At 39.4% G+C, this 14325-nt stretch overlaps 1 protein-coding gene and 1 long non-coding RNA gene across 2 annotated transcripts; both read right to left on the reverse strand.

The window, feature by feature from the left end:
- Positions 1–942: 942 nt before the first annotated feature.
- On the reverse strand, positions 943–2745 carry LOC308325192. Its single transcript, XR_013965013.1, has 3 exons — positions 2608–2745; positions 1488–1604; positions 943–1358 (listed from the first exon to the last, which is right to left on the reverse strand). It is a non-coding gene; the product is annotated as an uncharacterized lncRNA (long non-coding RNA).
- Positions 2746–7295: 4550 nt separating this feature from the next.
- LOC308325131 (uncharacterized protein) lies at positions 7296–9556 on the reverse strand. The gene is made up of 3 exons (XM_080777541.1): positions 9416–9556; positions 8309–8425; positions 7296–7897 (listed from the first exon to the last, which is right to left on the reverse strand). Exons 1-3 carry the CDS (start codon positions 9462–9464, stop codon positions 7659–7661), a joined length of 405 nt encoding a protein of 134 aa, XP_080633667.1. The 5' UTR covers positions 9465–9556; the 3' UTR covers positions 7296–7658.
- Positions 9557–14325: the final 4769 nt, after the last annotated feature.

The raw sequence follows: 14325 nt of genomic DNA on the forward strand, positions 1-14325 counted from the left end.
ACTAAAAAGCAAAGAGAACCAACATTTGCAAAAACGTCAAAGCAAGAGCAATGTTTGGGATGATAATTCAAAAACGACAACCTTCTCTTTGTTGTATGAAACTTTAGTTAGTTGAACGTGGTACAAAATATCAAACTGGCCACTGCCATTGATTCACAAAATAGACTGTCTGCTAAAGCCCGCGCATAGTGCAAAGCCCGCTGGGTAGTGGGAAGTACCATAGAACACACCAATAGAGTGACGGAACCGTAAGTACCATAATAGTGCAATGCAAAAACAGAATATTGGGAAGTGTGCTCCTTTTAAAGCTCACTAGGGGAATCACAGAAGCCAGTTTGAGTTAGCCTGGCTAATAAGCCAGACCGAATCAGCCGTACCACGACAGTGTGATAGTCTGGCTTATTAGCCAGGCTAAGTTTGAGTCTGGCCTGTAGGTCATTCCTAGACCGGGGTCCAAAAAAGCAAGGCTATTTTTCCCCAGACTCAGATTCTGTTGGGGGCACGACATAGCACAGCCTATAGCTCTAATGCGTTGCATTTAGATGCAACGCATTAGGGGTGGGAAACTGGCGGCCCCCACCTTCACTTAATGTGGCCCTCAGATTAATTTTGGAATACTGATATGTTATTGATTTCAGCTGTTACAATTCCAAACATGCAAACATGGCCCGCTTTAATTACTTCTTAGTCTAAATGAGTAGCTTGCCGAGTAGTATTACAACAAATCTCATTGTCTTTTTTATGTCCAATATATTTGTATTTAGTTCAAATTACTTTTCAGGATCTCAATAAAAAAATAGCAAAAAATATTATTCAGGATTTCAATTAAAATATAGCAAAAATAGCCGATCTACAAGTTCAAAACGTTTTGAACTTGTAGATCGGCTATTTTTGGTACAACATGCATGCAATGTGGCCCCTCTGGAGTGAGTATGGAAATATAATGGCCCTCTCCATCGTCAAAGTTGCCCACCCCTGCGATTAGAGCTATGGACCAGAGCTAAGCACAGCCCAGCATTTGATCTGAGGTTGAGAGAGTTTTGGATTTTAGAACAAATGTAAAGTGGGAGTTTTACCAAGAATGGCTTTATAAGTAAGAATATACCAATGTAGCAACCTGTGAGACGTTAAAGAACTTCAGTTGAACAGAACAGCAGAGACCACTGGTGCTACCAGGAGCAGTAAGAGGCTAACGGCGCCGCTGGTAGCGCTGTTGCACAAGTCACCCTCACAGCAGCTTGCTTCAACCATCGCACCTGAAACGCTGTAAGGGTGAGCGTGAGTGTGAGTGTCCATTGAAACACACAGGCTCTTTGAGATGCAGCCCTTGTTGTTCATCGCCTTGCCTTTGACTTCCACTGTGAACAGACATAAAACATGTTATTGTCCGTATAAATATCCCTTTTAATTGACCGTTCTTCTGAGCTGAAGAATGTGACCTATTTGGGTAAAGGAGAGGCTGTGGTCTGAAGCCATAGACTTGTTACCTCGACTTGTGATGCATCGATCCTCGTCACCGGCACAGTACAGGATGTCTGAACAGTCTTTGCCGTTGCAGGTGTAGCACTTATTACCGTTGGGAAAGTCTGAAGGTTTGGCAGGAGCTGTATAGGTTTTACATTTTTTAAATGGTCATATTATATTGGTGATTCATTCAACCCTCAACCTCATGTACAACAAAATAACATTCACATGATTATTGCAATACTAGAGTTTTTATAATGGGTTGAATCTAGAGTTGCAACACCCTCCATTGACAGCCCCATGATCCAAATAGAAAAGTCTGATCTGCTTGTATTAATTCAACGTTAAACTCACTAACAAGCAGCTGTAAGGCAAGATTGAATTATCCTCTTTCAATCTGCAAAGTGTTTGTTTCATAAAAATCCATCATAGACCTGAGATACTTTCTGTCAAGATATTCCGTGCGGGTGATTGTTGAGTGTTGGAGTTCGGAAGCGCTGGTTTTCATGAACACATCGTGCTGCATGCTTACTGCAGTATATGCACATTCTAAACGGGTGGTACGCAGGACGTTGAGTGACTTTCGACGAGCGCTTCCAAACAAAATCGAAAAATACTCGGCTGCACCGAATTTCTTGACAGAAAGTAGCTCATAACATGTCTACGGTGGATTTCTATGAAACAAACGCTTTGCAAGATTGAAAGAGGATAATTCAAGCTTTCCTTACAGCTGCAATGTTGGTGAGTTTAACGTATCACTGCTAGAGCCGTAAAAATCCTCCCTTATCAGGATCACTGGCATAATGTTTTCAAATGGGGGGTCCGTGGCCTAATACATGTTGATTTGGGGGTCCTTGACAGGAAAAAGTTTGGGAACCACATGGTTTAATACAAGCAGATCGGAACTTTCTATTTTGATCATTGGGCTGTCAATGGAGGCTGTGGCAACTCTAGATTCAATAAAAAAATCTAGTGTTGCAAATTGTGGCTAATATTTGCATAAACAAGTTAAACCACTCTTTTATTTACAGTTGGCCTCTGGCACAAATGCAACTTTCAATGCTCCTAATAAGCATTTGACACTACACACGCACGCATGCATGCATGTGCGCACGCACACACACACGTGCTATAGGTACTTACGTGTGGGAGATTGGACATTGCAGAGGTCAGTGGAGCAGCACTTGCTGCTATAGCAACTGTCCTGCTGATTCCGAAGTTCAGTGAGCCACTGTTGCCGCACCCAGCAGATATCAGGCAAACCTTCTTATTAACATCCACGGTAATAAGCTCACCTAAAAACAAAGATATTTCCCACTGTCAAACAATGTCTTAAATAACCCATTTTGACCTGAGATCAGATTCTAAAAATGTCTTCTACACATCCTGACAGTTTTCTGAAAAAGCTATGTTTCTGTGTCAGTCGTTCTTTGATTTTTCAGAAATAGCAGACCTACAAGCTCGTGGCGCGACACTCGGTGGCGCGCTATGTACTGCATTTCCAATACTTTTATTCTACTCCACTACATCTCTGAGCACTTACTATGAGACCTAGCAGATCATGTCTGTCTGTCTGTCTGTTTGTCTGTCTGTCTGTCCCACCTTTGTGCCCATATATGGAGCTGAGTGATTTGTTTGTGATTGATGCAACACAGCTGCTTTGGGGACTCCTTGTATGGTTATGGCTAAGTTAAAAACTTAACTTAAAAATAACTTAACTTAAATATGTACGAGCTGCGTTCGCTTCCCGCGTTTGCGCGTCTTACTGGTAGTTACTAGTTACTTATTATTAATATTAGAAAACATACATTACGCATACATTATCAGCCCTATATACATTTGGACCATTTGAAAATAGCAGAAGCTTGTGAGCTTGTAGATCTGCTATTTTCAAAAGATTATTATACATTTGAGAATTTGAAATGGGACATTCTGCATAAAGAGTACTTTTAATTTTGGTATTTTAAGTACATTTTGATGCCAATACTTTTGTACTTTTATACTCAAGCAAAACGTTGAATTCCGGCCATTTACTTAACAGAGTATTTACACATTGCAGTATTCAATACTTGTGAGTAAAGATGTCAGTATACTGTTCCCAGCACAGCTTGTCACATACCCACAGATGTCCTGGTGGTTACAACGCCACAGGAAGCAGAACAGAGCACTTGGTTACTGCAGGTTCCTGTTCCCGGCGTCACGGCTCCTCCAACCTCAGTGCACTGGTAACATTTCAAGGCAGAGAGATCTAAGACAAGAGGCGATACAGAGGTTATGATGTATATATATTTGTCTGTCTTGTAGCGGAAGGCGGCAGGCAACAGGTTCTATAGTCTTACGAATCCGACCGATCAGCTTTATTGAACAGAATTCACTCAGTACAACAAGGCAGTATAGCACGGGCAGAAGGCCCCGTGCCCCCAGGAGTCACATCGTAGGCCAATCTCATTGTGAACACACACCAGTGGTCCCAAACGTTGCAGTATATTAACTTCAAAGTCCCTCCTTCCGGAAACAAACAGGCTACCTCCGTTTTATGGGAGCCAAATCAGATTGTTGCTCTCACCGGATCTTCCTGTGAGTAGGAGGGACACATTGCATGTAGCTTCAGGCACAGTGGCACACTTAACTATACGGTTTATATCAATAGGACTAATTCATTTTTTGTAATATTTACATACCGGTATTTGATATATTGGCTAATATTATATGTTCTAAATTTGTATTGTATTGTGTAGTGTATTCTAAAATTAGTTTAGGGTTGTATAACATTGTACAACTCAATCAATCAAACGTTTGTTTAATCAATGTATTTCCCCATTGAACTGACAAAAAAAAAAAAGCCCAAACTGGTACACCCGATACTATTTAATATTTCCCTTATGTTCGATACATTTTCTTATCACATCCATGGTATGAAAACAATGCTAAGGAGTTGCTTCAATGAAATATAATTGCTTTAAGCTGAAAACGATATGTTTAATGGTGTTTTTTTAGCGTTGTTACATTTATCATGCATGCCGTTACAATTAATCCGATATGCGCAGCAAATGTAACACTGAAACAGCGTCCACGTTCGGTTTAATAACTCCCGACCTGTTTTATCAAAAAAATAACTTGAAGTGGTTTATGGTAGCTGACATGTGTAGGTCCGTTGCCTGAAAATATTACATGTGTAGATAAACGGATCTCTGAGTAAATAAATGAAACGTGCAAAATGTTACATCCTTGGCGGCTCTCCTACTAGAGCAGAGAGCAGGAGAAGCTCCCTGAACACACACAACTGTTGGATTGCAGTATGAGATATTTCACCAAGATTAGAACTGTCCCGCGAGTCGCGACCCCGGGGGTCTTGACAGCTTCTAAAGGGCCTATTCATAGTCTGGATTAACTAATACTATTATAATTATTTAATATAATATAATTCTTCTTTCTTCATGTTGTAGTTCGGTGGTCACCTAACCACCAAAAATCACCACACATGTCCCAACTATGTCAGCCCGTGTACCTTAGCTGAACACTAATGTAAACTTTACACACAGTCCACCATGCATATGTATTGGATTTGGAAGACTTTCTGAACAATCGATCATAATCTTAAAAAAAAAAAAAAACACCCCAAAAAGTGATTGTGTTCAATGCCAATCCAAATATAGTTTAGTAACAGTTGTTATAAGGATGGCCAGCTTTCGTCACCTCGCCTCATAGATGCAGTGCGGATATATATATAGGAGCATGACGCACTGTCGTTAAAGTTATAAGTTTCGGTACTGTTTTGTGTATCTGTAACATTTCCTCGCATTTCTAGTTTATTTATTCTAGTGCATGGCCTGCAGGCCTCGTTGACTATACATTTAGAAGACATTTTTAATCTCTTAATGCTACTGAAATTATCGATTATTTATTATGGAGAAATCCAATCATTGCATTACATTTTAAACCCCAACATATCATTTAAAAAAGACTTACCTTTTGGAAGAAGCAGAACCCCAAGGATCACTATGACTAGATGCATCTTGTTGTCGGTCCAACAGCTCCAAATGGGAAACTGAAACCGTACAGCTAGATAACTGTCTACAAATGGCAGTCTCCGTCTGGGGGGTAGCCTTGTTTGGCAATGTTTTTTTTTTTTTTTGGCAAATCTAAGCTAGCAAATATACCTGTACAGTTATGGTGGTTCAAATGGCAGAGCCTAAATGTGCTGCTTAGTGTATCTTGTATAAGAATATTCTGTTTTGTAAAAAACACACCAATAACTGACAATAAGCACAAGCTTACAGACGGGCAGGCATTGCATTATTTTATTCTCTGAAACTATTATGTTATATCGACCACAAACATCACGTCCACCGCAAGGTTATCGTTTTGATTTTTTTAAATTTCATTTTCACTTCATGTTAGCTTTAATTAGTTTCAGTGCTGGTTTAGTTTGTATTTTGTAATAATGCTTTGTTTTAGTATAGTTCTTATTTAGATTAAACCTTTATTCTGGTCATGCATGGCCATGGACCGTACAGTCTTAAATCCTTAAATGTATATTCTTAAATCCTCCTTGATTATGGTAATATACAGACAGTAGCTTCTCCTCCCCTGATTACATGTTCTTACCACAATGGTGAAAGAATGTGTTAAACACTGGATATAGAAGAAGGTAACATTGACAAATATTCGTGAAAATAAGTAACTATACTGATGTGACGAAAGTTCACAATGCGTCACACCACTAGTTGTGAGCTTGTACATCTGCTTTTTGAAGATTTTTAAAGTGACTGACTGACTGACTATAGTTGCAGACCTTTGTTTAAGGAAATGGAAGTGTTTTTTTTAAGCATTGCAGAATCATTGGTGCCTGGCCTATTGTGTAAAGGCATGTCCTAATAGGTTTCCACTGTGAATAGCCTATAGATTTAATACAATATTTACATACACAGATTCTAAATAAATGTACTATGGAATTCAATAAACAACATTTAGCGTGTTTAATGCATATAGGATAAGTTTTACTTTACCATTACAGTACATACATCATTAACCCATTCTGACCTGAGATCAGATTCATATGAGGTTTCCACTGGACACACACTGGTCTGATGAACCCATTCTGACCTGAGATCAGATTCTAAAAATGTCAGTCGTTCTTCGAATTTTTCAAAAATAGCAGACCTACAAGCTCGTATCGCGCCACTCGGTGGCGCGATATGAGCTTGTAGATCTGCTATTTTTCAATAGCTAAAGCATAACATGATGCTAACACCAAAATGGGTGCCCGGTCAGAATGGGATAATGAAGCACCTCTATGTCTTGCAGAATCGCTAATTCATTCATTGTTTTTTTTATTTTATATTATGTTAAGGATTTTCAAAAGTAAATGGCATATAAATGGCGTATATTTTTTTAAATATCATCAAATACAATTATTACTTTTATTATTACTTACACGGCCCACAAGTTGAAAATCACTGGTCTAAAAGTAGTTTTGAAAAAGTGTTTAAAGGAATTGTTAACCCCCCCCCCCCCCCCCCCAATGTAAACTTTTCTATGAACTACACTCCCCATGAAGCCTTGAATTCATGGTGTTTTTAAAATAATTTGGTAATACTGTGCCTTTGCATAAAAGAGAGAGGGTGGCGTAGAAGCGGCTTAATATAGTTCCGGCACACACAGAATGACTTATAAAACAGCAATAACAATAAAAACAACAATCCAATCCAATAACACAACCACTGGTAACACATGCGACCGGAGAATCCCCATGTGCCGGCATGTAGATACAATCTCAATTCAATTCCAAATAATAATGATTTTTTTTATGATGTATTTATGAAGTGGTGATTGATTAATTGTACTTTATTGGTAGAAATGTAGACAGTACAGAGTACATTCAAACACACGTCCAAAGCGATCCATTCAGGGCAACATATAGGCCTAATTTATTAGGCTCATTTAAAGCATTTATGAATAAATATGCTCAATACTATAATTATTTACTCGTTTTATCATATTTATGAATGGATCAAAGTATAGAAAAATTGAAATTAGTTCAGAATTTCACGGTGCCTGTTTGTGGCGTCACATTAACATTAACTCAGAATAGCAGTATGAGCATGCGTGCCGCCATCTTGGAGTGATGCGCCACTAAGGAGTTTCGTCTCTTGCTATAGAATCTCTTTGATCAAACTGAAGCAGCGAAACCTTCAGTGGAACAGAGCAGCAGAGACCACTGGTACTGCCAGGAGCAAGAAGACGCTAACAGCGGTGCTGGTAGCGCTGGCTTTGTTGCACAAGTCACCCTCACAGCAGGTTGCACGAACGTTGCCGAGGCTAGCCAGAGCCTTCCCCAGGACGCACTCGCTCTTTGACGTGCAGCCCTTCTCTATGCCAGCGAGTGCGTGTCCGGTCGCCTTCTCTATGCCAGCGAGTGCGTGTCCGGTCGCTGTGAACAGACGTAAAACATGTTGTTGTGTCTGCATAATAGTTAACTCTCCATGTCTAGAGTAATAATTATTATACAACGGGTCGTTTTGAGGAAGCAATCTGATTGGTTGAAATTATTAAATAGCATCTCGCCGTGCTTCAAACGAGCATGATGGAACGCCTAATCAAAACATAAAAATCAGCTGTGCTGATCTCCCAGAGCGGAGCCAACTGGGTTGCTATGCTAGAGATTTCCTTGGAACATTTTGGTCTAGTGGCTAGGCTACTAGTCATCTGTCATTAAAAAAATATATGTTTTTTTAGCAAATAATCTTGGTTATAATGAAATTGAGTTGACTTGTGGCTGTGGTCTGAAGCCATAATATTTGGGTAAAGGAGAGGCTGTGGACTGAAGCCATAGACTTGTTACCTGCATTCACGAGTGTGAAGCATCGATCCTCACCAGGAGCACATGAGGCTTGTGGCAGGATGTATGACGGGATGTTGCAGGTGTAGTCTTTGCAGGTGTAGCACTTGAGAAAAAGGGCTGTAGAAAATTTTAAATGGTCATATATATTGGTGATTTATTCAACCCTGCATGAACCTCATGTAACATTCACATATTTGCATAATAATAATATTTGCAATACTAGATTTTTTATAATCTAGAGTTGCAACACCCTCCATTGACATCCATGATCCAAATAGAAAAGTCTGATCTTCTGCTTGTATTAAACAACGTTAAACTCACCAACGTTGCAGCTGTAAAGTGTAAGGCAAGCTTGAATTATCCTATCGCCTTAAATTATTATTGTGAGTCCCCAAAGCAGCTATACGTCCAAAACCCAAATATGTACGAGCTGCGTTCGCTTCCCGCGTTTGCGCGTCTTACTGGTACTGTGTTAACGTATTATTCATGTCATGTGTGAGTGCTGCGTATATGTTTGGGTGCGTACCCTTACCGTGCATTACATGAAAACTCCTGTCGGAGCAGTCGTTAAAGTTAAGTTACCGTTTTCTATCTCTAGTATACATTTCCTCACATTTCTAGTTTTTAAGTGTATATATTTGTACGAGCACGTCTCTAAATGTTCTAATGAATTGGAAATGGTGGACCCTGTTCTATAAATAAGTGTAATGCTTTATCATAGTGTCGTCCACAGTAACAGTTTTCGTTTGAAAGGTATATACACATTCAGCTTACTGTGAAATAAAAATGTCAATAAATCAATCAAGAAATGCCGTCATTGCATCAATCCCCAACATATCATTAAAAAGTGAAGTGAGGGGCGCTCTTATCATCGTACATCATCATGCCGTACGCACAGTAACATGTCGATTTGCTCGTCCACATGACATAGGCTAAATTCTCAATTCGTTGTCATCGCTGATATGCTCGTCCACATTATATGACCTAAATTCTCCATTAATTGTCAATGGGAATGTAATCTTGGTGTATAAGACACAAATCTACACTAACAGCTGAATAATAGCCCCTCAAATAAATTGCCTAATAGCCCCTCAAAAAAAGACGTACCTTTTGGGATCAGCAGAGACCCAAGGATCACTATGGCGACCAGATGCATTTTGTTGACCGTTCAAAGGCTTCAACTGAAAAACCGGGCAAACCGTGCAGCTTTTATAACTGTCTACAGATGGGGTGTGGCGTCCAGAAACGCACTACTTTGACTAATCAGAGAAACACTTATTCTTTTCAACTGACAAACATTGTGGTTTACAGTTCGGTTAAACCATTTTGGTATGTTGAAATGGTATGTTGAAACATGACCAAGCTGTCCGTCTGATGACACAAAAGATTACAAAAGAAAGGAGAGAGAAGTATGACTAAGACACAGAAGTGGTCAATGTTATCTTCAACTTCATATTGACATCTGTTGTCCAGATCATATCTCACAGCAGCGCTGAATCATTCAGGCCGCGGTAGTCAAGTCATACACCCAGCCAGGCCACCCTATCCCTATACCCACACACTAGTACGTTTGGATTACAACAGAGCCATAGAGTATAGACAGAGTTGCGACATTGAGGGGGCAGAAAACAGCCCGGTCACGTGGTTATGTACTCACGCGAGCCCTATCGACTACAATACAGTGTTGCAACACTTATACATACACGCACGCACACGTGTGGGGATTGAAAAACCCTAAAACCTGGGTGATCTATTCTACTGTATGCTATCAAATTGTATGTTTATTCATGCAGCATAGTACTGTAGTATATTGGTGTTATAAGATGTATGTTATACTTTAGCTATTGAAAAATAGCAGATCTACAAGCTCATAACGAGGCACCGAGTGCCACGCTACGAGCTTGTAGGTCTGCTATTTTTTATTATATATATTATATATATAGTAATACTATATATATATATTATATATATATATATATATTATATATATATATTATATATAATACTTTATTGGTAGAAATGTAGACAGTACAGACTACAGAGTACATTCAAACACACGTCCAAAGCGATCCATTCAGGGCAACATATAGGCCTAATTTATTAGGCTCATTTAAAGCATTTATAAATATGCTCAATACTATAATTATTTACACGTTTTATCATATTTATGAATGGATCAAAGTAGAAAAAAGTAGTGGTGGAAAGTAACATTTACAAGTACATTTACTTAAATACTGTACTTATGCATATAGAGATTTCTGATGATAAAAGGTTTCAAATGTAATATTCCGAATATTTCACACATTTCAGGATTTCTACTTAATTTTCTAGGGTGTATTTTCAATGCTATATAGTATATAGCCTACTGTATTAAGCCCAAACCACACCCGTTACCCATGGGTAAGGATCATTTAATGATCGTTTCATGTTAATTTTTCACATGCATAATGTGCATTGGCCCTCTCAAAAACAAACACATTAAGTCAATGAAGTTAAGTAAAAAACAAAAAAAAAAAAACACTTCTTCTTTTCAACTGACAAACATTGTGGTTTACGGTTCGGTTAAACCATTTTGGTATGTCGAAATGCCAGTATGTCGAAATACCAGTAGGCCATGCCGGAATGTATAGGGTTAAAAATATATATACTGCTATACTGTATTAAACTAATATTTCTATTATAGTGTAATCTTCTATTCTGCAGCCTCATGTAGGGCCTAACAGTAATATTAGCTTTATTGTTGGTCTAAAACAGTGATTCTCAACCTTTTCTGGATCGTGTGAAGTGGTCAGATGGATGGAGCATTTTCAGAGCACGCTTATATTATTAATGATCAATCAATTTCTAGTGGTGGTTTGGAACTAACACAGTATTCTGTGTGTTTGTGTACAATATACGGGTGCAGTACATTACTGCCTATAGTTACTGTCTAGTTTAGGCAGTATACTTGGTTCAGACTAGTCATTGGTTCAGACCAGTCATTAGTCCTACAACTACAACCTATCTCAAACCCTCACCCTAAACCTAACCTCCCACGGGGCAGCACACCTAAACCTAACCTTAACCCATGTCTAACCATTTGACTAGTCTAAACTAAGTATGCACCCCAATATACAAGTTCAACTCAGCTCTTTTTGTGTGTGTGTGTGTGTGTGTGTGTGTGTGTGTGTGTGTGTGTGTGTGTGTCAATAGAGCAGCAGTGGAAAAGCTGATGTGTTTGTTTTTAGCTAAACTTATCTCCTTTGATAGATATACTGCCAGTGTTCAAATATTAACAGTTGTCCCTGTGTGTGTGTGTGTGTGTGTGTGTGTGTGTGTGTGTGTGTGTGTGTGTGTGTGTGTGTGTGTGTGTGTGTGTGTGTGTGTGTGTGTGTGTGTGTGTGTGTGTGTGTGTGTGTGTGTGCGTGTGCGTGTGCGTGTGCGTGCGCACGTTGTACAGTTGTACTCCACTGACAGTGGGCACAGTACATGCAGGCATTCCAGTTCATATCTTTATTTATATTTTATAAAACGAGAATCTGAAATCCTAGGTGGTATTATTATTATTACTATTATTATTATTATTATTATTATTAGACTATTATTTATTAGAAGTGACAGTTATAGACCTCGCTGCAGGCAGAACACAGTATACTTATTCTGTATCTGACTGTGATGATGTATCTGACATTTTGTGGTGTTGTATTTATTCATTCTAGTATTGTGTGTGTGTGTGTGTGTGTGTGTGTGTGTGTGTGTGTCTAGTAGTTATGCTAACACCAAAATGGGTTCCCGTTCAGAATGGGTTAAGTACAGTATTTGAGTAAATGTACTTATTTACTTTCCACCACTGGGTTAACGGCAGGAGGATGAGTTAACAAAACGTCAACAAAGAGAGAAGTATATGACCAAGCTGTCCGTCTGATGACACAAAAGATTACCAAAGAAAGGAGAGAGAAGTATGACTAAGACACAGAAGTGGTCAATGTTATCTTCAACTTCATATTGACATCTGTTGTCCAGATCATATCTCACAGCAGCGCTGAATCATTCAGGCCGCGGTAGTCAAGTCATACACCCGATATTACCGTTAAAATTTCATATTCTACATTTTAAGTGTTGCAACACTTATACATACATTACACGCACGCACACGTGTGGGGATTGAAAAACCATAAAACCTGGGTGATCTATTCTACTGTATGCTATCAAATTGTATGTTTATTCACGCAGCATAGTACTGTAGTATATTGGTGTTATAAGATGTATGTTATACTTTAGCTATTGAAAAATAGCAGATCTACAAGCTCATAGGCACCGAGTGCCACGCTACGAGCTTGTAGGTCTGCTATTTTTGAAAAATCATGAAGGGTGTGTAATTGATGGAAAATATGTTTTGTTTTTGGTGACCATGTTGTTTTTGGCAGCAAATTTAGATTTTAGTTTTAGTCATAGTCTTTTGAATAGTTTTAGTTTTAGTCGCATTTAAGTCACCTGGAATGTTTTAGTGTTTTAATGTTTCAGACTAAATGTCATGCGATTTTAGTCGACTAAATCTACAGTTGATTTAGTCGACTAAAATGTATTTTGGCGGGCCTTGATGCTGTCATAATGTGTGAGCTTAATGTAGATCGTCTATTTTCAGCATGCAACCAATTGTGAAAATGACTTTGTATCTCTTGTCCACTATAGTCCCTTGCTAACATTTTAGATTTTATCTGTTGACGAAATTGTCAGTATATTTAGTCTTAGTTTTAGTCATCGTAGCTTAGTTTTCAATTAGTTTCCATTTAGTTTTCGCCAGTGGAAACAGGTAGTCTAGTTTTAGTCGATGGAAAGAAACAACACTGTTGGGTGAACTAAAACTTAAAACGTCTACTCTAAACCACAGGTTGTTTTGTCACTCCTGACTCATCTAGGGCGCGTTCGGAAATCGGAGCGGACTCGCCTATTGGATAGTTTGCATCGCACCGTGCGCTCAGTGTACTATTTCCCGAACGCGACCTAAATGTATGCATAGAGTTCAGCTGAAACCAGCAGTTTCCCGTGAAGTGAAGGTGTTCTCTTCACATCTTGAGAAGTGTGATGTCTGCATTGGCTTCCCTATTTTTTTAAGGCTTGGTGGTTTCATGGTTCTGTAAAATGTGTGTGCAGTTTGCAGAGTGTGCCGTTTGCAGAGACAGTTTGCAGGCTATAAATGCAGATTCGCAAATATGCAACACAGTCTGGAGGCAATAATCAAAGTACTCCCCAGGCCTATAGAGTCAAAGTATAGAGATGCTCCTGGTCTAAATATTAATTTACTCAACTACCTAATGTCCTCCTCACTCACCCCTCCTGCCCTGTCGGTGCCCTCTACAGCGTGCCTTACTGCTGACCAGGTGAGAAAGCAGCTGAGGCGAGTACACAATAAACATTAGACACAGATGCACTTTACATGGAGGGACGGTGCCTTACTGTTTGATGTGGAGTGCTGGGGGCAGCAGGCTGACTAATCAATGCCACATTAACCATTGGGGCTGTGGCCGAGGGGCCCGTGGCTCTCTGCAGGGGCCCTTCAGTGACATTGGACAGCGCGGCACTGAGTTTGAGGCCCTTCATTGGCCGTTGAATTCATGTGGCTGAATTGATGAGTGTCTGTAGTACGTGTATATTAATGTTCATAACGGTGGATATATACCAGGCAGGTTGTATAAAAAAGAGAGGGTCCAGGCAGTGTCCTTTTCTTTCTCATTCTGAGTTTATTTGAAGAACACCGATGAGCTTGCCACAATCATGACTAAACAGGACCAAATATTCTCTGAGAAGCCCCGTTCGTTCAACCACAGTCATCTTATACGTGCATGTGTGTGAGTTCAGCAAGACTCCCCGGGCTATCTCTAGCCATCTGACCTGTATGACCCAGGCCTGGCGAGGTTGCATTCCTTAGCTCTCTGGACAAATGCCTGACCAAGATTCACTATTAAGCATAAAATGTATAAGACTTCACCTAAACAACAACTCCTTATATATATATCGCAATGTGAAATACATGACAT

The sequence above is a fragment of the Protomyctophum bolini genome (genome assembly GCF_963924005.1).
Source record: "Protomyctophum bolini genome assembly, chromosome: 12".
NCBI classification, from domain to species: Eukaryota; Metazoa; Chordata; class Actinopteri; order Myctophiformes; family Myctophidae; genus Protomyctophum; species Protomyctophum bolini.

Excerpts from the sequence above, each read along its gene's own strand:
- LOC308325131 (XM_080777541.1), bottom strand. The coding sequence starts at position 9,464 with ATGCATCTGGTCGCCATAGTGATCCTTGGGTCTCTGCTGATCCCAAAA. Across the intron at positions 8,426-9,415 it reads GTCTCTGCTGATCCCAAAAG|CCCTTTTTCTCAAGTGCTAC; the intron begins GTACGTCTTTTT and ends AATTTTCTACAG. Across the intron at positions 7,898-8,308 it reads CTTCACACTCGTGAATGCAG|CGACCGGACACGCACTCGCT; the intron begins GTAACAAGTCTA and ends GTCTGTTCACAG.